Genomic DNA, 23,846 nt, shown 5'->3' with positions numbered 1-23,846 from the left:
ACGGCCGCGGGGACCGGCCCCCTCCCCGCGGCCCCAGCACCGCCAGCACGTCCCCTCCCACACCCCGAGAGCCGTCACGGTCCCCTGGGTGCACGGCGGTGTGGGGCTGAGCCCTGGGGCTCGGCGGGCTGAGGGAGACCCAAATACCCTGAGCGGGACCGGGTGAGGCAAGGGCACCCCCAGGCAGGGGGTCTGAGCATCGCAGGGGTGGAAGCATTCGCCCTGATGGCACCTGAAGGGGGCTCCGGGTGGCACCTTGAGCTCCTGCACCTCATCACACCCCAGGGGCTCCTGGGGAGGGCTGGGACCCCAGTGTCCCTCCAGCCACCCCCAGGGCATTTGTGATGGGCATTTGTGCCAGGACATTTGTCCCAGGTCCCTCCAGCACGGCCACTTGCTCTCCTGTTCCCACCAGCCAATTTCTCCATGTCCCAGCCCTGAAGGGTCACGGTACAAGGCACCCGTTGCTGTCCCCATGTCCCCAGCCCCTGGGGGCACTTCTTCCCAGTGCTCCTTGGCAAATCCCACTCGGCCAGCGTTGTGTCCCCCCCGGTCACCACGTGCCCCGCAGGACGTGCTCCATCTCCTTGCTGGAGGCTGGGGGGAAGCTGCTGCAGCTTTGGCTCTGCAGACTCCTCCTTGGCCCCTCTGAAGCTGGCTGTGACTCTCCTCATTCCCTGGAGGAGAGGCCTCTGAAGTATGGAGAGGTGGATGTCAGGACAGAGAAGGAGTAAGAGGAGGCTCTCCCCAAGCACCAGGAATTTGGGCCCACCTCTGCTCTGCCCGTGCCCCCAAAAACCACTGCCCGAGAGCTGCCGTGCACCCAGGGGACCATGACGGCTCTCGGGGCGTGGGAGGGGACGTGCTGGCGGTGCCAGGGCCACGGCAGGGGGCTGGTCCCTGCGGCCGTGCCTCGCTGGTCCCATCTGCCACATCTCGCAGCCAACTTCTGCTTCTGCGAGCGCCGGCCTCACTTCTCCTTTGTGGCAGCAGAGGACCCGAGGTGCCGCGGGTGCCGCATGGCGCACAGCGTGCTCTACGCCGACCTGCGCTTCGCCAAGGGGCCGTGGGGCCGCGGCACGGCCAGCGGGGCGCTGGGGGAAGGTGGGAGCCGCGGGACCCCCGCATTGCCCCATGCCGGACCCCTGCCCACTGCCCCCTGCCTTCCTCCTGCAGCCCCCGGCATGGATGAGGCCGACAGCCCCTACGAGAATGTGGCACCGGGGCCGGCGCCCATGGGGACAGCTGGGGAAGGGACCCGGCACAGCTCAGGTGAGCGCCCGCACGGGGACGGGATGGGGACGGGGGTCTCCGGGGGGCGCCGGGGTCCCCTCCGCACCTCGGCACCGTGGGTGACACCACGGCCGCTCGTGTCTTGCAGGGCGCTGCTCCCGGCGGCGCTGCCTCCCCGCGGGGCTGCTGGCAGCCAGCCTGCTGCTGCTGGTGGCCCTGGTGGCCCTGGGGACCTGCTGTGAGTGGGGACGGGCACGGTGGGGGCGGGGGGCTCCGGGCAGGGGCTGGGGTCTGGGGGGATCCCGGGGCTGGGGGCTGGGGGCGGCGCTGCCCCTCTCTGGGTGCCCTGCGGTGTGCCTGGCTGGAACGGCTTCCCAGTGCCTCCATCTGCTTCCCAGTGCCCTCCCAACGCCTTCCCAACACCTTCTCAGTGTATTCCCAGTACCTCCATCTGTTTTCCAGTACCTTCCCAGTGCCTTCCCAGTGCTTTCCCATCTCCCTCCCGTTACCTCCCATCCCTTCCCACTAATTCCGTTCCCTTCCATCACCGCTTCCCAGTGCCTCCCATTTGCTCCCCATTTCTTCCCATCTCTTCCCACTGTTCCCCATTGCCTCCCCATTGCCTCCCCATTGCCTCCCACCGATTCCCATTGCCTCCCAATTGAAGTCCCACTCCCTTCCATTGCCGCCCCTTCATTCATAGCACCTCCCATTGCCCCCCAATCGCATTCCCACTCGCCCCCCTTGCCTTCCTATTGCCTCTCATTGACTTTGAGTTTACTTCCCAACACCTCTCACTGCCTTCCCAATGCCTCCCATCGCCTCCCTATTTCCTCCCATTGGCTCTCCACCGCCTCCCACTGCCTTCCAAGTGATTTCCCACTTCCTCCCATTGTCTCCCATTGTCTCCCATTGTCTCCCATCACCTCCCATCACTCCCCATCACCTCCCATCACCTCCCAGTGCCTTCCCATTGTCTCCCCACTGCCTCCCTTCCCCTCCACTGCCTTGGGGGTGCCCTGACACCCGCACACCCGGCCCTGCCCCGCGTCCCACCTCTCCCTGAATCGTCCCCAGACTGGCAGGCGACCCGTGAGCTGCGGGACACGTCCCTGGAGCAGGCGGCCGAGCGCGGCCGCTTCTCGCAGGAGGCGCGGGCGTGGGAGCAGAGCCTGGAGCAGGCGCGCCGGGAGCTGGCGCAGGCACGCGCGGAGCTGCAGCGAGCGTGGCGAGAGGGCAACAGCAGCCTGCTGGAGCTGGGCAGGCAGGAGGCCGAGCTGGCGCGTGTCTCGGGGGCCCTGGCCGGCACCGAGAGGGAGCTGCAGGACGTGCAGGGGCGGCTCGAGGCCGGCGAGCGTGCGGCCAGCAGCCTGCGCGCCTGCCTGGACGCAGGTAGGGCCGCGGGGCGGCGGGCACGGGGCGACGCGGCCGGGGGCTGGCGAGCGCCTGAGCGGTGCCCCCGTCCCCAGACTGCTGCCCCCCGGGCTGGCTGCTCTACCACGGCAAGTGCCTCTTCGTCTCGTCAGAGAAGAAGAGCTGGTGGCAAAGTTGGAGCGACTGCGAGGCGAGATCCTCCCAGCTGCTGGTGCACGGCGAGCGGCAGGCTTGGGCGCTGCCGGTACGGGGGGGCTGCGCTGGGGAGGGGGTGTCCCCGCTGCCTGCCGCCCCCAGCCCCGTGCCCGTCCTGCTGCAGCACGGCCCCGGCTCTGCCGGGCGCGGGGCAGGCCCTGACGGCCTCTCTCCCGCAGCCTTTCCTGCACGCAGGCGGCACCAAGTACTGGGTGGAGGAGGAGGTTTCCAGCGCTACCGGGTTGGTCGTGCGGCAGGACAGCGTGCTGTATGACACGTAAATACAGCCATCCCTGGCACGGGCACCAGGCCCTCAGGTTTCCCTGTTAACCATGCCCAGGAGGTGCTGCTCCCCGCCACAAGAGCCTCCTTGGAAGGATGCCCCAAAGCACCTCAGGCACAGCACGTTTGTGGTTTGCCGTGCCTATTCCCCAAGTGGGGATGCGCATCCCGGGGGCACACGAAGCACCAAGTGCCCAGAGCCTGGCAAAACCTCCTCTGCTTGGCTCCCGGAGGGGTTTTGCCAATTCCAGCAGCCATGGGAAGAGATGGTTTTGGTGGGGACACTGCCCCTGCCCCTCTGAACCGCGCCTTCCCTCCTAGGCACGCTTACACTGACAAGTGCTCGCTGTCAGCGGCCAAGGGCATCGAGAGGCTGGCGTGCAGGAGGCTCCACCAGTGGATCTGCGAGCAGCCCCCGAGGCTGAGCAGCATGTCCAAGGCCCTCGCATCTCTCCTGGACGAGGAGTGACCGTGCTGCCACCCCCCTCTCCGTCACAGGACGCGGGGACAGGAGCCGGGGGTGCCCCCAGAAACACTCCCCCCACCGTGCACACATTGCCCCCGCCGCATGGCAAAGCGCTGGGAAGACGGGCTGGGAGAGCTGTCTGTATTTTAAAGCAAGGCTTATGGAATATAGACCTTATTCCCCTCTCTCTCACGCATGCACGCACTCGTACCACCCTGCTCCAGCCCCTCAGACCCACGCTTGTGTCCCCATGTGCCCTGGCCAGCCTCCCGTCACAGTCCCTGGGGAAGGTGCAGCGTCATCCTGAGAAACAGCCGGGAAGCCCCGAGATGTCGGGGGAAATGGGGGTGCAGAGGGGGGCCCTGAGGCCATGAGGGGAAAATGGGGGAGCCCTGAGGCCATGGGAGGAAACGGGGGTGCAGTGAGGATCCTGGGAGGGATGGGGGAGGATTGGGAACATGAGGGAAGAAAGGGGAGAGCTCTGACACTTGGGGGGGAAGATCTCAAAGACCGTGGTGGGACCAGCGAGGGGGGACAGTCTGGGGGACAATGTGGGAGCCGGGAGACAGCGCTGACCCTCCCTGCTCGCTCCGCGGTTTTGGGAAAAGGCAGCTCCAGAGAGGTGGTGGAGGTGAGGACCACTTTGGACCTGGACCTAGGCAGCTCCTGAGAGAGGAGAGGCGTGGAAGGATGCTGGTGGAGCCGGGCCACAGCCTGGTGAGGCTGGAAGAGATGAGCTGTGAGGTGCCCCTCGAGCTCAGCTCCGTGGGAAATGAGGACTTGCTGTGTCTGTGCGTGTCCGGCTGGTCCTGGGCAGCCCAGGGGCTTCCCCCGAGCTCCAGCCACCACAGCACCACAGTGCCCTTGGGATCTGCCACCGCAAGGAGTCCTGCACAGCCCCCTGCTTGTGGGTCCCCTGGGCCCATCCAGCACGGCCGCCTGCTCTCCTGTTCCCACCAGCCAATTTCTCGGTGCCCCAGCCCTGAAGGGTCACGGTGAAAGGCCCCCGTTGCTGTCCCCGTGTCCCCAGCCCAGTGCTCCCCATGGTGGCAGGCAGGCAGGCTGGGCAGGTGCCACCTCTCCTTGGCAAATCCCAAGTCATCGACAGCCAGCCACGGAGCAGGCGATAAAGCGAAGGGACTCCCCAAGGGGGATCAGGTTGGGGATACCAATGGCACCATCACAGCCAGGTTCAGAAGGTGCGAGAGGTGCCTGCCATGCAGCAGGTGAGAGCAGGGCTTGCCACGTGCTCATTGAGAGCCAGGAAAGGAGGGGAGGGGGGTTGTGAGCATCAACCAGCAGGAGTGAGACTCAGAAAGCCAGGCTCTTCTCCACAAGTCATCCTTTACATGCCCAACACCTTCGTTCCCAACCAACGTCCCCAGAGAGAGGGGGTGTCAGGGTCACCCCCCAGCCAGGAGAGGAGAGAAGATCTCGGACAGGTTGCTCAGCTTCGGGGGCTGCTCGCAGATCCAGTGCTGAGCCCAGTAGCAGGATGTGCGCTCTACTTTCCCAGAGCCCACCAGTGCGCATTCAAAAGACCACTTGTACCTAGAAGGGAAGGAGCACGTGAGAGGGGACAGGGTGGCACGTGCCACCGTGTCCCCAGCCCGCTGCCAGCCCCAGGCAGGCCAGGGCAGCCCCTGCCCGAGCATCAGTCCCCAGGCTGGTCCATCAGGGTGAGGTGCAATGGGGCAGCTTGGCCGACTCACTTCCCAAGCTGCTCCTCCACCCACGCAGGATTTTTCGTCCTCGGCTCGACATAGTACTTGGTGCTGCCTTCGAGCAGGAAAGGCTGCGGGAGAGAGGCCGTCAGGGCCTGCCCCACGCCCGGCAGAGCCGGGGCCGTGCTGCAGCAGGACGGGCACGGGGCTGGGGGCGGCAGGCAGCGGGGACACCCCCTCCCCAGCGCAGCCCCCCCGTACCGGCAGCGCCCAAGCCTGCCGCTCGCCGTGCACCAGCAGCTGGGAGGATCTCGCCTCGCAGTCGCTCCGGCTTTGCCACCAGCTCTTCTTCTCCGACGAGACGAAGAGGCACTTGCCGTGGTAGAGCAGCCAGCCCAGGGGGCAGCAGTCTGGGGACGGGGGCACCACTCAGGCGCTCGCCAGCCCCCGGCCGCGCCGCCCCGTGCCCGCCGCCCCGCGGCCCTACCTGCGTCCAGGCAGGCACGCAGGCTGCTGGCCGCACGCTTGCCGGCCTCGAGCCGCCCCTGCACGTCCTGCAGCTCCCTCTCGGTGCCGGCCAGGGCCCCCGAGACACGCGCCAGCTCGGCCTCCTGCCTGTCCAGCTCCAGCAGGCTGCTGTTGCCCTCTTGCCACGCTCGCTGCAGCTCCGCGCGCACCTGCGCCAGCTCCCGGCGCGCCTGCTCCAGGCTCTGCTCCCACGCCCGCGCCTCCTGCGAGAAGCGGCCGCGCTCGGCCGCCTGCTCCAGGGACGTGTCCCGCAGCTCACGGGTCGCCTGCCAGTCTGGGGACGATTCAGGGAGAGGTGGGACGCGGGGCAGGGCCGGGTGTGGGGGTGTCAGGGCACCCCCAAGGCAGTGGAGGGGAAGGGAGGCAGTGGGGAGACAATGGGAAGGCACTGGGAGGTGATGGGAGGTGATGGGGAGTGATGGGAGGTGATGGGAGACAATGGGAGACAATGGGAGGAAGTGGGAAATCACTTGGAAGGCAGTGGGAGGTGGTGGAGAGCCAATGGGAGGCAATAGGGAGGCTGTGGGTGTACAACTGGGAGGCAATGGGAGGTGGCAGGAATGAAGGGGCGGCAATGGGAGGGAGTGGGACTTCAATTGGGAGGCAACGGGAATCAGTGGGAGGCCATGGGGAGGCCATGAGGGGCGGTGGGAAGGCAATGGGAAAAAATGGGGAACAGTGAGAAGAGATGGGAAGCAACGGGGAGCAAATGGGAGGCACTGGGAAGTGATGGGAAGTGATGGAAGGGAAGGAAATCAGTGGGAAGGGATGAGAGGCACTGGGAAGACACCAGGAAGGCACTGGGAAGGCACTGGAAAGCAGATGGAGGCACTGGGAAGCGCCCCAGCCAGGCACAGCGCGGGGTTCCCAGCAAGGGACAGCGCCACCCCCGGCCCCCAGCCCCAGGATCCCCCTGGCCCCCAGTCCCTGCCCGGAGCCCCCCGCCCCCACCGTGCCCGTCCCCACTCACAGCAGGTCCCCAGGGCCACCAGGGCCACCAGCAGCAGCAGGCTGGCTGCCAGCAGCCCCGCGGGGATGCAGCGCCGCCGGGAGAAGCGCCCTGCAAGACACGAGCGGCCGTGGTGTCACCCACGGTGCCGAGGCGCGGAGGGGACCCCGGCGCCCCCCGGAGACCCCCGTCCCCATCCCGTCCCCGTGCAGTCGCTCACCTGGGCTGTGCCGGGTCCCTTCCCCAGCCAGCCCCGCGGGCGCCGGCCCCGGTGCCACATTCTCGTAGGGGCTGTCGGCCTCGTCCGTGTTGGGGGCTGTGGAAGGAAGGCAGGGGGCAGTGGGCAGGGGTCCGGCACAGGGCAATGCGGGGGTCCCACTGCTCCCACCTTCCCCCAGCGCCCCGCTGGCCGTGCCGCAGCCCCACGGCCCCTTGGCGAAGCGCAGGTCGGCGTAGAGCACGCTGTGCGCCATGCGGCACCCGCGGCACCTCGGGTCCTCTGCTGCCCGCCGTCAGGTGACGGCTTCTGGCCCGGGGCACGTCAAGTGGAGGAACTTCTTGATTTGTAGGAAAGCAGAAGTAATCACTTCATTTGCAAGATGCGGTTTTTATTTCACGGGCAGGACTGTTCCGGGAGGGGAAAACAGCTCCGCTCCATCCCACGCAGTGCGCTCTGCCCCATGCAGCACCATTTACGCACAGCACTGGGCGCGTTTGGGCCACCCTGGGCCACCCGGAGCCCTGGCCACAGCCAGAGCATTCTCCCCCCAGTGTCCCCTTCCCCATCCCACCACCCGCTCAGTGGTCAGGCAGAAATGAGGAGGGGGCTGCACCTGCCTCCCATGCTGGGGACACACCCGGGGATGTCCATGTGGAGCTGTCAGCATGGGGCACCTCCCACCCGAGAAAGACAAACCCCGGGCAGCCCGAAGCCCCGAGCAGACACACTGCACCCATGCAGAAGCTGCTCCACGTGCCCACCAGGCCATGGGGACACTCGGGTCGATGCTGGCTCTGCCCCCCAACCCTTAACCCCCACCCCCCCACCCCAAATCCAGCCACAGCGTGAGTGCCAGAGTTTATTGGCAACGCGCAGAGATGCCAGGGGGAGGGACGCAGAGGGGTCAGGAGGCAGCACACCAGGGTGCCCGTGCTTGGGTCAGGCAGGGCTGTAGGAGCACCCAGGCTGTCCCCTCGGTCCTAGGGCCCCACGCAGGTGTAGGTGGTGTTCCCCCAGAGGAAGGCGGGGATGGAGGACCGGAGCCACTGCAGGGTGACCGCGCTCTTCTCGCAGACCCAGCCGTGGGCTTCTCCGCACGAGCCGGCCGAGAGCCCCGAGCCGGACACCCTGCCGCAGGCCACGTAGGAGCTGCTGGAACGCTGGAGGGGGAGGCGCCTGCAGGGGAGAGCGGGGTGAGGGGGGGGCTCAGTGGGGTGCGAGGGGCTGGCCCACCCCCAGCTCCTCCAGAGGGGGAGCAGAGGCCGTGGGGGTGCTGGGGGGCAGAGCTCGCCCTCCCCGTGGAGCATTGCCCCTGGCAGCCTCCTCTTGGTGAGGAAATGAGCTGTGATCCCTGCGCACCCAGCCCCTGCCTGCTTTGGAAATCCTCTTTTTGGATCCCAGGAACCTCCTGAAGTGGCTCAGCACCAGATGCACCTTGCTGGGAACTCAGTTTTGGGGGACCCCGCCCCCCGGCCCTCACCCAGCCCTTGCTCGTCCCCAAGCAGGGCGCAGGCACTGGGGACGTGTCCCTGTTATCTTCCCTTCCCTAAAATGCCCCCGTGCTGCTTTGGGAAGCGGAGGGATGGCCAAGAGGGTGATCATGTCCCTGCCTGCAGGCTGGCTGTCCCCCTGTCACCTCCCGGAGCCCTGGTTTTGGGCTTTCAGCCGTGCTGGCTGGAGACAAGCTGCGAGGCTCACCCCTTCAGCAGGGTGCCGTCCAGCCACTTCCACTCAAACCTGGAGCTGTCCCGCTTCAGCCCCACGTGGAAGACGTCCAGATGGGTCACGCGTGCCAGGAAAGCCTAGAGCAGGAGGGAACAAGGGTGAGCTCCCCGGGGACACCCAGCCACGCAGGGGGCTGCGCGGTTCGGGCACAGCATCGCCAGCTCCCGGTTGGATTTTGGGCATGGGGGCTGGAGCTGGGGAGCTGAAATGATGCTGGTGGTGACTGGGGAACCACTCGGGGACCCTGAGGTGGTGATCAGCGTGACACGATGACCATGGGGGCGGGGGGGGGGGGTCAGGGTGGCTGGGGCGGGCGGGCGGACTCACCAGGGTGCTGTTGGCTCGGACGGTGACCAGCTGCGCCCCCCTGGAGCAGCAGTCGTCTTTGCTCTGCTCCCAGCTCTTCTTGGCAGAGGAGAAGTAGTAGCAGCGCCCCGCGTCCCCGATCCATCCGGCCGGGCAGAACTGGCAGCTCTCTGCACACCAGAAGCAAGATCCTGCAGGGCTGGCCGGGACGGGGCTGTCCCCAGCCCTCGGCACCACGGTGACAGGGGGCAGCCGGGGTGCCACCAGGGCAGGGAGCCCAGGAACCTGCCTGGAAGCTCTCCTACCTCGCAAAGACTGCTGCACATAGCGGAGGCTCTCCTCCTCTCTCTGGGCACAGCTCGCCTGCTGGGCTAAATCTACAGAAGAAAGGCACGGGAGCGTCCCCCACCAGGGGCCGGTAGCACCCAGGGGGTGCCATCCCCCTCCCTCGGTGCCGTGCCAGCCCAGCTGGACAAAGCCCTCGCGGTCTGTGCCCAGCACATGGCAGGTTTCTGCCTTTTGGCCCCAGCGTCACGTCCTGTCTGCACGCCGTGGCCAGCTGATGGAGCGGGGTGCCCCGGCGCCGTCCTCGAGCCCACGCTTTCCCCTCTCCTTCCTCTTCGGCGCTCCAGCCGGCCAGGCAAGGGGTGTTTTATTTTTACTCACCACTTTTCCCACTTGCCCCACAGCCCAGAAAGCTGCGGCACCGTCAGCCCCAAGCAGGAGGGTCCCCAGCTCGGGGGCTGGATGGATGGGGGCGCACAAGGGGGTACTCACAGTGGAAGCTCAAGCCGACGAGGACGATTTGCACCAGCAGGAGCAGCAGGGACAGGACACCCAGGCTGAGGGCTGCCCAGTGCCAGGGCAGCCTCACGGGCTGCGGAGGAGCTGAGAGAGGGAATTACCCCACGTCCTGGGGGCTCGGGGTCAGGGGGAGAACCCCCAAATCAGCAAAGGTCTGTGAGCCCCAAGCAGGGGGCGTGGGGGTCCCCAGGCTCCCCAGGGACAGCAGAGCAGTGGTGTGAGCAGGAGCAGTGACACTGGGGGGGGGGGATGATGGGGGGGTGCCAATGCAGCTGGGGTGCAGTGCTTGTGTCCCCCCCTGCTCCGAGAGCAGCTGCATGGGCAAGGAGGGAGCAGGGCTGGGGGGCACGGCCCTGCAGAGGGGCTGCTGGATTTTGGGGGGCAGGCAGGGATGGGGGGGGGACAGCGGGGTGCAGCGTGCTGTTACCTGGTACGGGGGGCAAGCGCAGATCTGCATACGTGACCCCCTCTTCCATCCTTCCTTCGGTCTCTGGCCACGCACCCCGCAGGTAGGGGGGAGCAGCAACCCCCTCCCAGCCCCCTCTGGCAGCCGAGTGTGACACGAAATGGAAAGCGTCACTTCCCGGAGGGGTCCCCAGGGACACCAGCTGGGTCACAGCCCTGGGGGGCCCCAGCAGCGGCGCCACATGGGGAGAAGGGGAACCCCAGACAGGCGGGACCCCCGGCACGGGGGCACCCCTTGCCCCCCGGTGCCGGCCGCTGTCTCTGGCGTGTATCGGGGCCGCGTCGAGGTTGATCCCATATCAAGGGGACCCCAGCACTGTCGGGGCACAGGGGGACCGTCCCCATGTCCCCAGCCTCCGCATGCTGTCGAGCAGCAGGGCGGCGGGCTGTGCGCGCAGAGGTGGTTCCTGCCAGCTCTTTTGCATGGGGCTGCAGCTGCATCGCAGCCCTGGAAAGCCGGGGGGCTGGGGCGCTCCGTCGCCTCCCCGCGCCCTGAGGGCCGCCCTGATGGGCACCCCTGCTGTGCCCTCAGGGCTGGGGGGGGGGCAGCATCCTGCAGGCCCCCCCAGGGGATGCTCATCCCATCCCGCCGCCGGGCAGGGCAGGCACGGCCAGGACTACGTTTCCCAGCGGCAACTCCAGCGGCTGCACATGCTCCTTGCGGCTCGCGGCTGTTCCCAGCAGCTCCCGGTGCAGCTCCCGGTGCAGCTCCCGGTGCAGCTCCCGGTGGTCCCCGGTGGTCCCCGGTGCAGCTCCCGGTGCAGCTCCTGGTGGTCCCCAGTGCTCCCTGGTGCAGCTCCCGGTGGTCCCCGGTGCTCCCCGGCGCAGCTCCCGGTGGTCCCCGGTGGTCCCCGGTGCTCCCCGGCGCAGCTCCCGGCGCAGCTCCTGGCGCAGCTCCTGGCCATCCCCGCTGCAGTCCCCGGTGCAGCCCCATCGCGGGCGCAGGGGGCTCCCTGGGGAGCGCGCAGCCGACCCCCAGGGCCGAGCCCTGCCCGGCACTCACCCTCCCGGACCCCCCCCCCCCACCAGCCGCCCCGCAGCATGCCCCGCGGGCGAGCCTGGACGCAGGCGGAGGTCGGCAGCCTCCTGGCGCTGGTGGGAGGCTCAGGGGAGGCCGCCCTGCTGATGGCCTCCACGTCGCGGCCCAACGAGGCGCTGTGGCAGGAGATCTCCCGGGGGCTGGCGGCGGCCGGCTACGGCCGCAGCGTGGCCCAGTGCCGCTCCAAGTGGAAGGCGCTGAAGCAGGCTTTCCACTCGGAGCGGGAGACGCGCCGCCGTGCCGGGCGGCACTCGCCGCGCCTGCCCCCGCACTACCGCGCCATGAAGAGCATCTGGAAGGCGGCCGGGCGGCCCGTTTTCGGAGAGCGGCGGCTGCCCGGTGGGTGCCAGGGCTGGGCGGGCTCCCCGGCGTCTCACGGGGTCCGTAGCTCCCCGGTTTGAGCTTTTTCCTCCCCTCGCAGAGCTGGTGAAGCCGCCCCCCCGGAGGCGCAGGTCGCTGGCCGCACGCTCGCCGACCTCGCCGGCACCGCCAGGTACCCGCGGGATGGGGCAGCCAGAGAGGGGCTTGTCCTGGGTGAGGGGTGTCCTGCACCCCGCGGGGCCCCCTTGCTGACGCTGTTCTCTGCCCGCTGCACCCCAGCTGCTGCAGAGACCCCCGCTGTGCTGCTGGCACCGCTGCTGCAGCACCCAAAGGACGAGCCGGAGAGCCGTAAGTACCGTCCTGCCCCGCCGCGCCGGGCTGCACGGCCACCGCTACAGCTCAAGCCTGTGCCAGCACGCTGGGATGGGGGGGTCGAAGGGGTCGGGGGGCCCCACCGTGGTGTGTTCCCCTTGGGATGCTCGCAGATGGGGTTTGGGGAACTTCTCCACCCCCCCCCCCAAGTTTGGCTCCAAACCAACCCCGCAGCGTGAGGGTTTGGGGCCGGCTGGGGTGGGGCAGGAGGGGGGGTCCGTGGCTCGGAGCCGGCCTCGGGGCACGGCAGGCCGCAGAGCTTCGGAGGAGCTGGGACTGGGTGTGAGGGGCCGGAGCCGGGAGCGTCCCCGTCCTGCAGCGCACCCGGACGGTGCCGAGGCGATGCAGGATACGTCCCCGGGCCCGGCCTGTGCGGGCAGGTGAAGGGAGCGGGTGCTGTTCCCCGAGCCTGCTGGCTCACCGGCAGGGATCGGGGCCGCAGGGCGGAACAGGAGAAACACCTCCCCAAAAACAGGAGCAGAGAAGGGCCCGGCGCCGGGGAAGCCCCGGCTGCTGCTTCATCCCCCCCCCCGGCCCCGCTGGCACTGGGGAGCGAACCCCGGCGTCCCGGCCAGCGTCCGCACCGGGTAATTACGTTGTCTCCCTAAATTCCCCCTGCAGTTTCAAGTGGATGTGGGATTCTCCTTCACTTCCAGTCCTAATCTGTTGCGTAGCCTGGCCGCGCGCCGCTACGCAGCTGCTGCCTTCCAGCCCGGAGGTGGCTGCATTGCAGTGGTGGGTGAGTGACTCCTGCTTTTGTTCCTAGCTCGTGAGGCGCTTTGAGGCCCCGCAGGGCGCTGGGGAACTGTGGCTAGGGCACGCCGGGCTGGCCGGGGCAGCGAGGCAGACCCCGGGCTGATGCCGTCCCCCCGGCGGGTGCCGTCAGACCCCGCGTCTCCTCTCTGCTCTCTCCCTGCAGCCCGCGGGGACCGCGTCGCTGGAGCATCGCCCGACCCCGCGGCCGCCCCACGTAAGGCTTTCCTTGTCCTGATTTCCCCCTCTCAGCCCCGTGAGCAGGCTCCGACCCGCTTCTCATTGCAGGTACCAGCTGCTGCATCCCTCCCCATCCCCTCCCGGGTGAGTACCGTGCCCTGGCCGCCGAGGAGCTCGTGTCCCCGCGGGGCCGGAGCCACCCCCCGGTGACCGCTGCTCTCCCGCAGGCTGCCACGGCGCCCTGAAAGAGGAGAGCGCCGAGCTGAAGGCAGGTGAGTCTGCGCCCTCTCCCCTGCACAGGGCAGCGGGGACGGGCTGAGCAGGGGGCTCCGGGAGCCCGCTGCGCCCTCCGTGCCAACCCCCGGCCGCAGGTTTTCCTGGTGAGACGTCCCCGGGGATGGGAAGAGGAAACCGAGCGCTGCCGGCGGCCACCGCAGCCCCCGGCTCCCCCGGGACGGCCGCTGCGAGCGAGCAGGCGGTGGGCGAAGAGGCAGTGGACACGAGCCTGCAAGGTGGGTCCCCCCCGATCCCCCCCCCCCCCGCCTTGGGCATGTTGGTGAGGGGGGGGCTGCCCCTGACCCCCGCTGTCGCTGCAGGTGGCGGCGTGGCGGGCTTGCTGCAGAGCGTGCAGCAGCTGCTGGTGCAGATTCTGCAGACGTCGCGGCAGCAGCAGGCGCTGCTGGAGAGCCTGGCCAGCGACACCGTCTCCCACCTCCACCTCCTCTCCCACAGCCTGGTGCAGGTGGGCGAGACCCTGCACCAGCTCCTGCTCCGGCCCCAAGCCCCCCACGGCCACTACGCCCCCCACATCCCCCTTTTCGAGGGCGGCCCCCAGGTCCCGCTGCTCCCTGGGCTCCCCTGCGACAAGGAGGAGCCCCGGGTGTCCCCCGACGCCGGCTGCGCCCCGCCGTGAGGGCGCGCACCCCTGCAGCCGAGGATATTTTAGAAGTTTATAGAAGAGACAGATTTTAATAACATTAAAAATAGCTTTTGTACCAGCAGCGCCAATCAACCAGTTCTTTTGCTTGAACGTCCCGGGGGGGGACCTTCCCCTTCTCGCTTTCGAAATGAGCGGAAGGGGAACTGGGCTATTTACAGCCCCCCAGGAACTCCCCGGCCGCCCCCCGCGCCCCCCGCTCGGCTCTCTGCAGCCGGTGGCCGCGTGGGGCGAGTGACACCGGGCAGCCGTGGGTGGCATTGGGCCACCTCTCCCCGGCACCTGCTGGCCCAGCTCCCAGCCCAGCCTCTGTCTGGGAAAGCACCGGCACCGTGCCTCGTCCCACGCCGGCTCCACGGGGGGGGGCACAGCTCCCATGGGGGCACAAAGACCCTGCCCGGTGCTCCCCGGTGCCATGGGGGCGGTGGGGGGCAGCGTGGGGAGCTGTAAGAGGGTGGGGGGGGGCAGGGGGAGGCAGCAGCATGGGGTACGGTGAGCTGGGGGTGGGCTTGGAATGCAGGGGGGGGTCGCAGGTGGGGCATGCAGGGGGATGCAGAGGGGTGCAGGGGGGCAATGGGGGGCAATGGGGCTGCAGAGGGGAGCAATGGGGCCACAGTGTCATTGCAATGGGACCACAGTGGAGCCACAATGGGGTTACGGTGGGGTTGCAATGGGGCCACAGCAGGGCTACAATGGTGTTGCAATGGGGTAGTAATGGGGCCACAATGGGGCTGCAATGGGGTTGCAATGGGGCCACAGTGGGGGTAGCAATGGGGCCGCAGTGGGGTTGCAATTGGGCCTCAATGGGGCTGCAATGGAGCCACAATGGGGTTGCAATGGAGTTGCAATGGGGCCGCAATGGGGTTGCAGCGGGTTTGCAGTGGGGCTGCAATGGAACCACAGTGGGGTTTCAACAGGGTTGCAATAGGGCCTCAATGGGGCCGCAGTGGGGTTGCAGTGGGGCCACAGTGGGGCTACAATAGGACTGCAATGGGGCCACAATGGGGTTGCAGGGGGGTTGCAATGGGGCCGCAATGGGGTTGCAATGGGGTTTCAGTAGGGTGGCAATGGGGTTGCAATGGGGCCACAGCAGGGTTGCAATAGGGCTGCAATGGACTTTCAATGGGGCCGCAACGGTCTTTCAATGGGGCCACAATGGGGTTGCAATGGGGTTGCAATGGGTTTGCAGTGGGATCGCAATGGGGCCACAATGGGGTTGCTATGGGGTTGCAATGGGGTTTTGATAGGGTTGCAATAGGGCCGCAATGGGGCTGCAAGGGGGCCACAATGGGGTTGCAATGGGCTTGCAGTGGGGTTGCAATGGGTCCGCAGTGGGGTTGCAATGGGTCCGCAGTGGGGTTGCAATGGGTCTCAATGGGGCCGCAATGGGGCCGCAGGAGCAGCAGCCCAGCACCCATCAGCCAGGCGGGCAGCCGGCTCCGTGCCGGGGCGGAGTGACAGCTCGGCAGCCAATAGGAGATCAGTATGGACTGGGGGGCGTGGTCTCCCTGAGGCCCGTCCCGCCTCCAGGGCGGCGCAGCCAATCAGACAGCGGGAGGGGCGGGGCGAGTGCCGCGCGGAGGGGGTCCCCGCTGACGTCAGCGGAGGGGATTCCCCGCGCGGCGGCGTGGGGGAGGGGGGGCTGCGGGGGGCGTTTTGGTGTCAAAAAGCCCGGATTTGGGTCTGCCGGGGGAGCCGGCACTGCGGGGGGGGGGGGCCGGAGGGGGCCCTGTCCGGGGGCTGACAGAGGGACTGGGGCGTCCTCACCCCTCGCTGCCTTCCCTTAATTAATGAGGCGCCTCCATCGGTTATAATTAACTAATAATTAGCCATAATTAGCCCCAGATTTTGGGGTGATAATTTCCGAGCAGGGAAATTATTATTATTTTTATTGTTGTTGCTCTGTTGTTTTGTTGTTGTTGTTGTTATTATCATCATCATTATTATTATTACACCCGTGGCAGGGGACGCAAAGGCTGGCACAGCCCCAGGCACAGCACCGATGCCCATCCCCGTGCCCGTCCCCGGGGGGTCTCGAAGCCCCCCACCCCCCCCCCCCCCACCCTGAGCCATTTCGGGTACCGGTTGCCATGGGGATGCCGGAGGCACCTGGCTGCCATGGGGACACCGTTACCACGGCGACAGGGCAGAGGCAGGGATGGAGAGCACCAGAAGGATGCTCCTATGGGGGGGAGGGGGGGGTCCCAGTCGTGGGGACCCCAAGTCCGTGATGGGGGGGAAGGCAGAGTCCAGCCCCTAGAGCATCCCCATGGGAATGGGGCTGGAGATGCTGGGAAGGGGGCGGGGGGAGTCCCCGGGGGTGCTGGTGGTACCCAGGGGATGCGCAGGGCTGGCTGGGACCCCCTCGGCTGCTGCTTGGCCCCGCGCCCTCCTGCTCGGCCCCGCGCCCTCCTGCTCGGCCAGTCCTTGAGCCCAGAGAGTGCAGCCGCAGGATTAATTAATTAAACGAGGGAGCGCTGAGCGGCTGCCCTCTGTTATTGTAGGGTCTACACGAACCCCCCCCCAGGCAGCAGCACGCGACGACCTCTCCTTGACATCGCGGTGCCCGCTGACACTGCCGGGGAGACGCGGCTGGACGTGGTGAAGTGAGCAACGATTTTAATTAAAAATTAATCCTTAACCAGCCTGGCCAACGCGGGAAGGGCTGGAGGATGATATCCTGGATGGCTGCCGTCAGTCCCCGGGGCCCTTTGAGCAGCCCTCGTGGCTCGACAGGGCTCGCTGGCCCCAGCAGGGCTGCAGCCTCGCCATCCTATCCCCATCATCCCCTCCAGATGCCCCCCCCGCCCCGCGCAGCCCCCGGCTGGGGCCTGGCTCCCGGGGAGCAGGTTTAATTAGATCCCAATCCTATTATTAGGGAGCTGCCCGCCCGCCCGCAGCTGGTAATCCCGTTAGGCACCCCGTAAATCCCAGCGCGCCGGGCTCCATCCCCAGGGTACGGCTCACGGTGGTGGGGGGAAGGGGGGGCTGGAGCAGCAGCCCCAGGAGCTGCCCCGCTGCCAGCACCACCCTGGCCGTCACACAGCCCTTGGGGACCCCCAAGCGTCCCCCTCAAGCAGCTGGGAGGGGTGGGGGGTTGTCCCAATGCATGCAGTGCCCCCCTCCCAGTGCCTCGGTGGCACCAGCAGGGATGTCACCGCTCCGGGCTGAGGACAGCCACGTGCGGGGTGCCAGGAGGGGCAGCTCCGGGGTGGCGAAAAGGGGACCGGCGGCAGGCTGCAGCCACACGGAGTCCTGGCGCCCCGGTGCCGCCCCCCCCGCCCCCGGCCCGAGTCCGCTCCACCAGCGGCATCAGCTGGTGCAGATGCTGTTGATGGAGGCGACGGCGGGGTCGACGAGCCCCAGCTCCTCCTGCTCGTTGACGCAGAGCTGGTACCCGCAGCCCTTGCGGCGGGGCAGCGGCCCCAGGCGCCCGGCGGGCTTGGCGCGGGGCGGCAGCAGGAAGCCGACGCTGCCGGCGATGAGCAGGTGCCAGATGCTGTGGATGTAGAAGTAGTTCTCCTCCGTCTCCACGAAGGCGTAGAGCAGCACGGCGGCCGCCGCGATCAGCGCCCCGGGGCACAGGTAGAAAGCCCAGCGCTTCCAGGTGGGCGGGTAGCAGTGGCGGCGGCGGATGGTGCGAGCCGTCTGCGTGGGGACAGCAAGGCATTGAGGGGGCTGGCGACACCCCGAGGTGGCAGCCGTGTCCCCACCATCCCCTGAGGGACCCTCGGTGGGGACGGGGACGCGCCCCGAGGTCCTCACCCAAGCGATGGCCATGATGCCCAAGGCGAAGAGGCTGGGTCCCAGCAGGTTCCAGAGCCCGTGGCGGTCCATCTGCAGGGCCATGGAGAGCAGCATGGCCCCCAGCAGGTACAGCACCTGTGGGGAGGCCGGGGGGCGTCAGGCTGGTCCCTCACCCACCAGGGGACCCGTCCCCATCCCCGCACTCGCCTGCTTGACCACGGGCTGGAGCCGTGCCATGGCGATGACGGTGACCCAGACGGACATGAGGGAGCCCAGGAAATCGCAGAACTGCAGCACGTCGTAGTCCATGATGCAGAACACCACGATGCCCGGCTGGTCGCAGGCGTGGTAAAACTGGGGCCGGCAGTGAGGTGGGGGGTGGGATAAAAGGAGGTGAGAGCCACCCCGCACGGCCCCGGCCCCTCGCCCACCCCCCTCTTCGCCCCCCGACTCACGGTGGAGAAGAACATGGTGAAGATGTAGACGGCGGCTTCCAGGAGGTAGTGGCTGCGCACGGCGATGGCCACGGGAGGCACGAACATGACGTTGCTGAGGCAGAGCAGCAGCGTGGAGAGGAGCTGGAAGCCGTAGGAGAACGCCTCGGCGTTGTCCGTGCAGCCCCAGCCGTTCCAGCCTGCGGCCGGGAGAGCGGCCGTCACCCTGCAGCACCCACGGGGGCAGCGGGGAAACCCCATCCAGCGCCCACTGGGGGAACCGGGCAGGGGGACTACGGGGTTATCTCACCGGCTTTGCACTCGCAGGCGGCGTACAGGTAGTTGTTGGTGCGCAGCAGCTTGCACTGCCCGTAGATGCCGCAGTCGTTGATGCAGGGCGAGAGGTAGGCGCGCAGGTAGACCTCGGCCGTCACGTTGGTGCAGGGCTCGAACCTGCCCCGCGGGGGGACAGGGTCAGCAGGCACCCGCCGTGCCCCCGGGGCAGCTCCCCCCTCCGCCGCCTCCACGCCCCCACGCAGCCCAGGCATGCGCCGCGTGCACGAGGAAGGCGCGCGGCACCGTTTGCTTGCGCAAACGCCAACCCCGGGTGCGCCCACGGCACCGCCGGCGCCCCCCAAGCCCCACGGGGACGCCCGCGTGGCGGGGCTGGGAGCAGAGCCGCAGACCTGGGGGGGGTCCCACGGGGCGCCGAGCAGAGCCGGGGCGTGGTGCGGGCACCCCCAGGCGCGCACGAGCCCTTCCCAAGGCCGTGCAAAGGGGACCCTCACCCAGCTCCATCCCCCTGCGCCCACCCGGCACCCGCGCGGAGGGCTCCTACCCGTGCTCCGTGGCGCAGAGGGAGCGCAGGCTGAGGTACCAGCTGCCCGTCTGCGGGTAGGGGATGCGCAGGCGGCCGAGGCTGGCCGTGGCGTTGACGGAGAGCAGGAAGCCTGCCAGGGACTCTGCCGGCAGGGACAGCACCGGTGAGGGGTGAGTGGGGCGCAGCGGGGTGCGGACCCCCCCACCCGTGGCACGCAGCAGGAGGGAGGGGGGCTGCCCAGCCTACCCGTCTCGCAGGTGACCGAGGCGTTGTCACCGGAGGCCAGCGGCACCTCGTGGTTCAGGCAGCCGAACACTGTCGCGTTCTCACCACGCAGGGAGCTCTGGTGGCAGAGGGGACGCGGCCCTAAGCCAGCTGGGGACGTCCCCTGCTGCGACAGCACCCTACCCCGACACCCACAACACCCGGCCCACCACCACGCACCCTAACCCACCGCTCCCAAACCACGCCCGTGACCCGGGAGCACCCCAAACCCCGTCCCTCGCCCCGCTGCCCCCCTGTCCCCGGCCCCAGCACCTCACCACGTTGAGCCGCAGCTCCAGGTTGAGCACCCCGCCGCTGTCCAGCACCGGCAGCAGGTTGATGACGAAGACGGCGGGGCGGTCGGGCGGCACCGACACGTTGGGCCCGAAGAAGATGTAGAAGTGGACGGAGAAGGTGTCCAGCTCGTTGCGCAGCGTGGGGCGGACGGGCCAGCAGCGCTCGCCGGCGGCGGAGGCGGCGGTGGGGGCGGCGGCGGCCAGCGGGCGCTTGGTGCCATTGGGGCTCGCGGGAGGGGGGCTGTCCCCCAGCGCCAGCCCGCCCGCAGAGCCGAAGGAGTGGGGCATGTTCATGGAGGCGCTGGAGGGCAGGAAGGGCGGCCGGGACAGGCTGGGGCGGGAGCAGTCTGGGGGGAAGAGACGTCAGCCCCGGCACCGCACAGATCCCCTCTGCCTCCCACCGCAACTCCCTGCGTGCGTCCCGGTGCCTGACGGTGTCCCAGCGCATCCCAGAGCATGCCAGCACCTCCCAAAGTGTCCCAGGCATCCCTGCACCTCCCAGCATCCCAGAGCATCCCAGTATCACAGAGCATCTCATCACCTCCCAGAGTATCCAAGCATCTCTGCACTATCCTGCAACTCCCAGCATCTCCCAGTGTCCCAGCATCTCCCAGTATCCCAGAGCATCCCAGTGTCCCAGCACCTCCTAGCATATCTCTGCACCTCCTAGCATATTGCAGCACCTCCCAATGTCCCAGAGCATCCCAGTATCCCAAAGCATCCCAGTGTCCCAAAGCATCCCAGCACCTCCCAGCACTTCCCAGCATCCCAGAGCATCCCAGTCCCCCCAGAGCATCCCAGCATCTGTGCCCCAGCACCTCACAGCATCCCAGAGCATCCCAGTGTCCCAAAGCATCCCAGCACCTCCCTGCATTCCCATGTCCCAGCGCCTCCTGGCATCCCAAAGCATCCCTGCACTTCCGAACGTCCCAGAGCATCCCAGTGTCCTAAAGCATCCCAGCACCTCCTAACGCATCTCTGCACCTCCCAGCACCTCCCAGTATCACAATGTCCCAGCACCTCACAGCATCCCAAAGCACCCCAGTGTCCCAGCGCATCCCTGCGCCTCTCAGCACCCCCCAGCACCTCACCGTCCCAGCACATCCCAGCGCCCCAAATCATCCAGCAGAGCTGGCTCTCCCCCTGCACCCAGACCCCGCAAGCATCCTTCACCAGCCCCCCAACGCCGGGGGGCCGGGTCCCCTCACCCGTGAGCTGCACGATGACCTGGAAGGAGACGGCGCCCGGCGCCCCGGGGTGCCTCTCCACCAGCACATAGTACCAGTGCTGCCAGAAGGGCAGGTCCAGCGCCAGCTGGCAGGGCGCGTGCTCCCGGCAGTCCAGCGCTGTGGAGTTGTGCAGCGGGGGGGCCTTGGCCCGCACCCGCAGCCACAGGGGGCAGCCCTCGGCCCCCCGGCACCGCAGCACCTCCACCAGCACGCGCGACGTGTAGCTGGGCACGAACACCCTGCGGGGGCGCCCGCCTCAGCCCCTGCCCCTCGGCGCGCGGAGAGGGGCTGGGGGAGGCAAGGCAGAGGGATGGGGGGCCCTCGGGAACCCAACCGCCCCCCAAAGAGGCTGCCCCCTCCTCGGCAGACCCCCGTGGTGCTCACTTGTAGAGGCAGGAGCGGTTGTGGGGGCCCATGCTCTGCTCGGAGGCATAGCCGGGGTACAGCACGGCGATGTTGACCAGGCGCTGCACGATGAGCTGCGGCTGGAAGAGGTACTGGCACTCCTCGTAGAGACCCTGCGCCAGCCGGGCAGTCAGCACGGGGGCTGGGGGGGGGCCCAGCAGGGAATTGGGGTGCTGCCCGCCCCGGTACCCCCCTTCCAGAGACGCCCAGGACCCCTGCCAGGCGGTGTGGCAGCCCCCCCGTGCCCCACGTGCCGCCAGCCCCAAAGGCCAGCCCAACCCCGTGCCCCCCAATTCCCATCCCGCCCCAAAGCCCCGCACCTTGACGGAGATCTTCCCCTCATCTTTGGGCAGGTGGGCAGCCAAAAACCAGTCCCCGGGCAGGGGGCTGGTGACGTTGAACACCCCCGTGGTGCGGTTGGGCAGCGTCCAGGTGAGGGTCAGCGCGAAGGAGCCGGGGACGGCCGTGTCCCTGGGGAAGTGCGTGCGCAGCGGGTTGATGACGGAGGGAGCCCCCGAGCGGAAATACCTGCAGGGGGCACGGCGATTAGCAGGGTCCAGGTTTGGGGTGGTGGCACGGGGACACGCCGAGGGACACGGCGGGGAGGTGCCCGCCAGCAGGGACGTGCTGAGCACTCACACGGTGATGCTACGGTCCGGGCAGTGGTCCCCGAAGGTGCCGCCCTGCTCCTTGAAGGTGATGAGGTTCCAGACGGCGATGACCGTGTCCTCGGGGATGTGGAAGTGGAAGAGCTCGATGCTGGCAAAGGAGCGGAAGGGGCTGAGCTTGCGCGGCGTGCGGGTGAAGTAGTCGGTCACGAAGAGCCCGTCTGCGGGGGAGACCCGAGGGGCTCTCAGTGGGGCTGGGGGGGGGCACAGCACCCCTCCCAGCCCAGGCCCACCCCACAAACTCCGAACGTGCCCCCAGAGCGTCAGTCCAGAGGCAGGAGCCCGGGGCTGTGCCATCTGACCTGTCCCCGGGGCTGGTGGCAGCTGTGCTCCGTACCCGGTTCAGCAGGGAGGTATTGGAGAGCAGCGCGCTCCCCGCACAGCCCCCCGGCTCTGCCCCGCTCGGCGGGGGAGGAACGATGCACATATGCGTGCACATATGCACACGGGGGTGCTGCCTGCGCGCACGGCGAGGCGGAGGTGTGCACACCCACGCGTGGCTGCGCACAGCACCGCGGCCGTGCCAGACGCTTCCCGCGGTCCTGCCCAAGCGTCCGGCGCCCCGGGGATTGCCAGGAGCCTTGGCAGCAGAGGGGAGGCACACCCCTGGTGCGATGGAAACAAGGGAGATCCGAGCTCCAGACAGGAGCTGTAACTTCACCCTGCCGCTGGGACGCCCTCCCAGCGCCCGCCTGGGGACCCCAGGCCTTATTCCCCAGGGATGCACCGAGGACGGGATGCGCGTCGCTGCAAGCTGCCAGCAGTGGGGATGCCAGCAGACGACTGGCTGCGAGCAGCCCAGAGGGCTCGTCCAGCTGGGAACTGGGAGAGCGGAGAAGAAGGGCTGCTTTGTACAGCCTGTGCCTGGCCGGGGGCGCGCACGTGTGCTCGCGTGCATGTGTGTGTTTGTGCTGCGTGTGTGCAGCCCCAGCAGGCTGAGCCCCGACATGCATCTGCTCCCTCTCCTGGAACAAAGGCAGCTCCCCCTCCCCTTCGCCGGGCACGAAATGCCCGTCTGCGTGCGCGGGCACCCGACCCCAAATCCTCCACCACGAACCCCCGAGCCTCTCCACGGCACCCCCGGGGGACCGGAGCTCCGCGCCGGGGGGGGTCCCCTGGGAGAAGGAGACCTCCAGGAGGGGTCCCCGTGCCCACTCCCCCGGGACGAAGTGTGGGGGGGGAACTGGAGGCCAGGACGGAGCCCCCGTGCTGTGGGAGCCCCGAGGCCGGATGCGCAGCCCCGGGGCTCAGCACCGCGGACAGCGCCCGCGGCCGGGGCTCAGCACCGGGGACAGCGCCCGCGGCCCCAAAGCGCCCCCGCCCCACACCTCGGGACCCCCTTCCCCTAAATCACCGCCCCACAGCCAGGCACCGCCGTGCCCCGCAGCGCGCTCCCTCCCCGCGCAGCCCCGCCGGCGCCCCCGGAGCCCTCCATCCCCGCCGCCCCGCACCGCACGCACGCAGCCCCGCGCCCCCCCCGCTCCTCGCGGACCCCGACCCTACCGACCACCACCCCTCGCGTGTCCCACCCCGCGGCACCCCCCCGCTCCGTGCCGGCCCTACACGCGTCCCCCTAGGGGGTTTCTCCCCCCATTCCCCGCCCTGCCCCATTGCGCGGACACCCCGCAGCGCCCCCCCCGCCCCCGTGCGCGCCCCCGAGACCCCCCGCGCGCCCCACGGCAGGCGGGCGCCGTGCCCCACGCCCCCCCCCTCCGCTCCCCCCGCGGGGCAGCCCCCTGCCCACGCACCTCGCACCCCCCATAGGGCCACCGTACCCCCCCACAGGAACACCGTACCCCCCCATAGGACCGCCGCACACCCCTATAGGGGACGCACCCCCGTTAGAGGGTCGTGCCCCCCATTATAGGGTCGTGCCCCCCCTTAGGGGACCCGTGACCCCCCCCGGCCCCGGGGCGCTCACCGGCGGGCGGCGGCAGGAGGAGGACGACGAGGAGGAGGAGGAAGAGGAGGAGGAGGAGCAGCGGCGGCGGCCGCAGCGGGGGGCGGACGAGGGGGTCCCGGCGCCCCCTCCCCGCGCCGCCCCGCCGCCCCATGCCGCCCCGCCGCCGCCAGACCCGACGCGCGCCCGCGAGAATGACGTCACCCGGCGCGCCACGCCCCGGCCACGCCCCCTCCCCGAGCGGCCATTGGCTGGGCCGCGCGTCGATCG

At 68.8% G+C, this 23,846-nt stretch overlaps 5 protein-coding genes across 12 annotated transcripts; 2 read left to right on the top strand and 3 right to left on the bottom strand.

Moving 5' to 3' along the window:
• The first annotated feature begins 318 nt into the window (after nt 1–318).
• On the top strand, nt 319–3,880 carry LOC310889372 (B-cell differentiation antigen CD72-like). Of its 3 annotated transcripts, XM_083816742.1 has the most exons (7): nt 319–1,104; nt 1,177–1,272; nt 1,382–1,471; nt 2,311–2,625; nt 2,703–2,851; nt 2,982–3,079; nt 3,406–3,879. In XM_083816742.1, the coding sequence occupies exons 1-7, from the start codon at nt 834–836 to the stop codon at nt 3,551–3,553; spliced, it is 1,167 nt and encodes a 388-aa protein (XP_083672868.1). In that variant the 5' UTR covers nt 319–833; the 3' UTR covers nt 3,554–3,879. The 3 variants fall into 3 exon arrangements, with proteins under 3 accessions (XP_083672868.1, XP_083672867.1, XP_083672869.1); XM_083816741.1 differs by having other exon boundaries at nt 319–1,272; nt 3,406–3,880; XM_083816743.1 differs by lacking the exon at nt 2,982–3,079 and having other exon boundaries at nt 319–1,272; nt 3,406–3,562.
• A 127-nt stretch (nt 3,881–4,007) lies between these two features.
• LOC310889374 (B-cell differentiation antigen CD72-like) lies at nt 4,008–7,744 on the bottom strand. Of its 2 annotated transcripts, XM_083816747.1 has the most exons (7): nt 7,080–7,744; nt 6,912–7,007; nt 6,713–6,802; nt 5,702–6,016; nt 5,476–5,624; nt 5,263–5,345; nt 4,008–5,101 (listed from the first exon to the last, which is right to left on the bottom strand). In XM_083816747.1, exons 1-7 carry the CDS (start codon nt 7,162–7,164, stop codon nt 4,954–4,956), a joined length of 966 nt encoding a protein of 321 aa, XP_083672873.1. In that variant the 5' UTR covers nt 7,165–7,744; the 3' UTR covers nt 4,008–4,953. The 2 variants fall into 2 exon arrangements, with proteins under 2 accessions (XP_083672873.1, XP_083672872.1); XM_083816746.1 differs by having other exon boundaries at nt 4,011–5,101; nt 6,912–7,744.
• Nucleotides 7,745–7,757: 13 nt separating this feature from the next.
• On the bottom strand, nt 7,758–10,302 carry LOC310889378 (C-type lectin domain family 2 member B-like). Of its 3 annotated transcripts, XM_083816758.1 has the most exons (7): nt 10,174–10,302; nt 9,720–9,830; nt 9,248–9,319; nt 8,964–9,112; nt 8,610–8,713; nt 8,050–8,087; nt 7,758–7,964 (listed from the first exon to the last, which is right to left on the bottom strand). In XM_083816758.1, exons 1-7 carry the CDS (start codon nt 10,220–10,222, stop codon nt 7,816–7,818), a joined length of 672 nt encoding a protein of 223 aa, XP_083672884.1. In that variant the 5' UTR covers nt 10,223–10,302; the 3' UTR covers nt 7,758–7,815. The 3 variants fall into 3 exon arrangements, with proteins under 3 accessions (XP_083672884.1, XP_083672883.1, XP_083672885.1); XM_083816757.1 differs by having other exon boundaries at nt 7,758–8,087; XM_083816759.1 differs by lacking the exon at nt 9,720–9,830 and having other exon boundaries at nt 7,758–8,087; nt 10,174–10,267.
• Nucleotides 10,303–10,571: 269 nt separating this feature from the next.
• Nucleotides 10,572–14,205, top strand: LOC310889368 (uncharacterized protein; the record flags this gene model as incomplete). 2 transcript variants are annotated; one of them, XM_083816736.1, is made up of 8 exons in its annotated part: nt 10,572–11,589; nt 11,672–11,743; nt 11,851–11,919; nt 12,830–12,913; nt 12,985–13,020; nt 13,104–13,148; nt 13,248–13,388; nt 13,473–14,205. In XM_083816736.1, the coding sequence occupies 8 exons, from the start codon at nt 10,572–10,574 to the stop codon at nt 13,787–13,789; spliced, it is 1,782 nt and encodes a 593-aa protein (XP_083672862.1). In that variant the 3' UTR covers nt 13,790–14,205. The 2 variants fall into 2 exon arrangements, with proteins under 2 accessions (XP_083672862.1, XP_083672863.1); XM_083816737.1 differs by having other exon boundaries at nt 12,863–12,913; nt 13,473–14,203.
• A 2,201-nt stretch (nt 14,206–16,406) lies between these two features.
• On the bottom strand, nt 16,407–23,769 carry TMEM8B (transmembrane protein 8B). 2 transcript variants are annotated; one of them, XM_083816734.1, is made up of 13 exons: nt 23,598–23,769; nt 21,648–21,837; nt 21,329–21,536; nt 20,988–21,121; nt 20,583–20,842; nt 19,357–19,721; nt 19,061–19,157; nt 18,833–18,956; nt 18,305–18,447; nt 18,016–18,194; nt 17,768–17,914; nt 17,579–17,695; nt 16,407–17,461 (listed from the first exon to the last, which is right to left on the bottom strand). In XM_083816734.1, exons 1-13 carry the CDS (start codon nt 23,728–23,730, stop codon nt 17,126–17,128), a joined length of 2,433 nt encoding a protein of 810 aa, XP_083672860.1. In that variant the 5' UTR covers nt 23,731–23,769; the 3' UTR covers nt 16,407–17,125. The 2 variants fall into 2 exon arrangements, with proteins under 2 accessions (XP_083672860.1, XP_083672859.1); XM_083816733.1 differs by having other exon boundaries at nt 18,016–18,138.
• Between the last annotated feature and the right edge of the window lie 77 nt (nt 23,770–23,846).

The sequence above is a fragment of the Anser anser genome, assembly GCF_964211835.1.
Source record: "Anser anser genome assembly, chromosome: Z".
NCBI classification, from domain to species: Eukaryota; Metazoa; Chordata; class Aves; order Anseriformes; family Anatidae; genus Anser; species Anser anser.
Note: the sequence above shows the minus strand (reverse complement) of the source record. Positions and strands in the feature narration are given on the sequence as shown.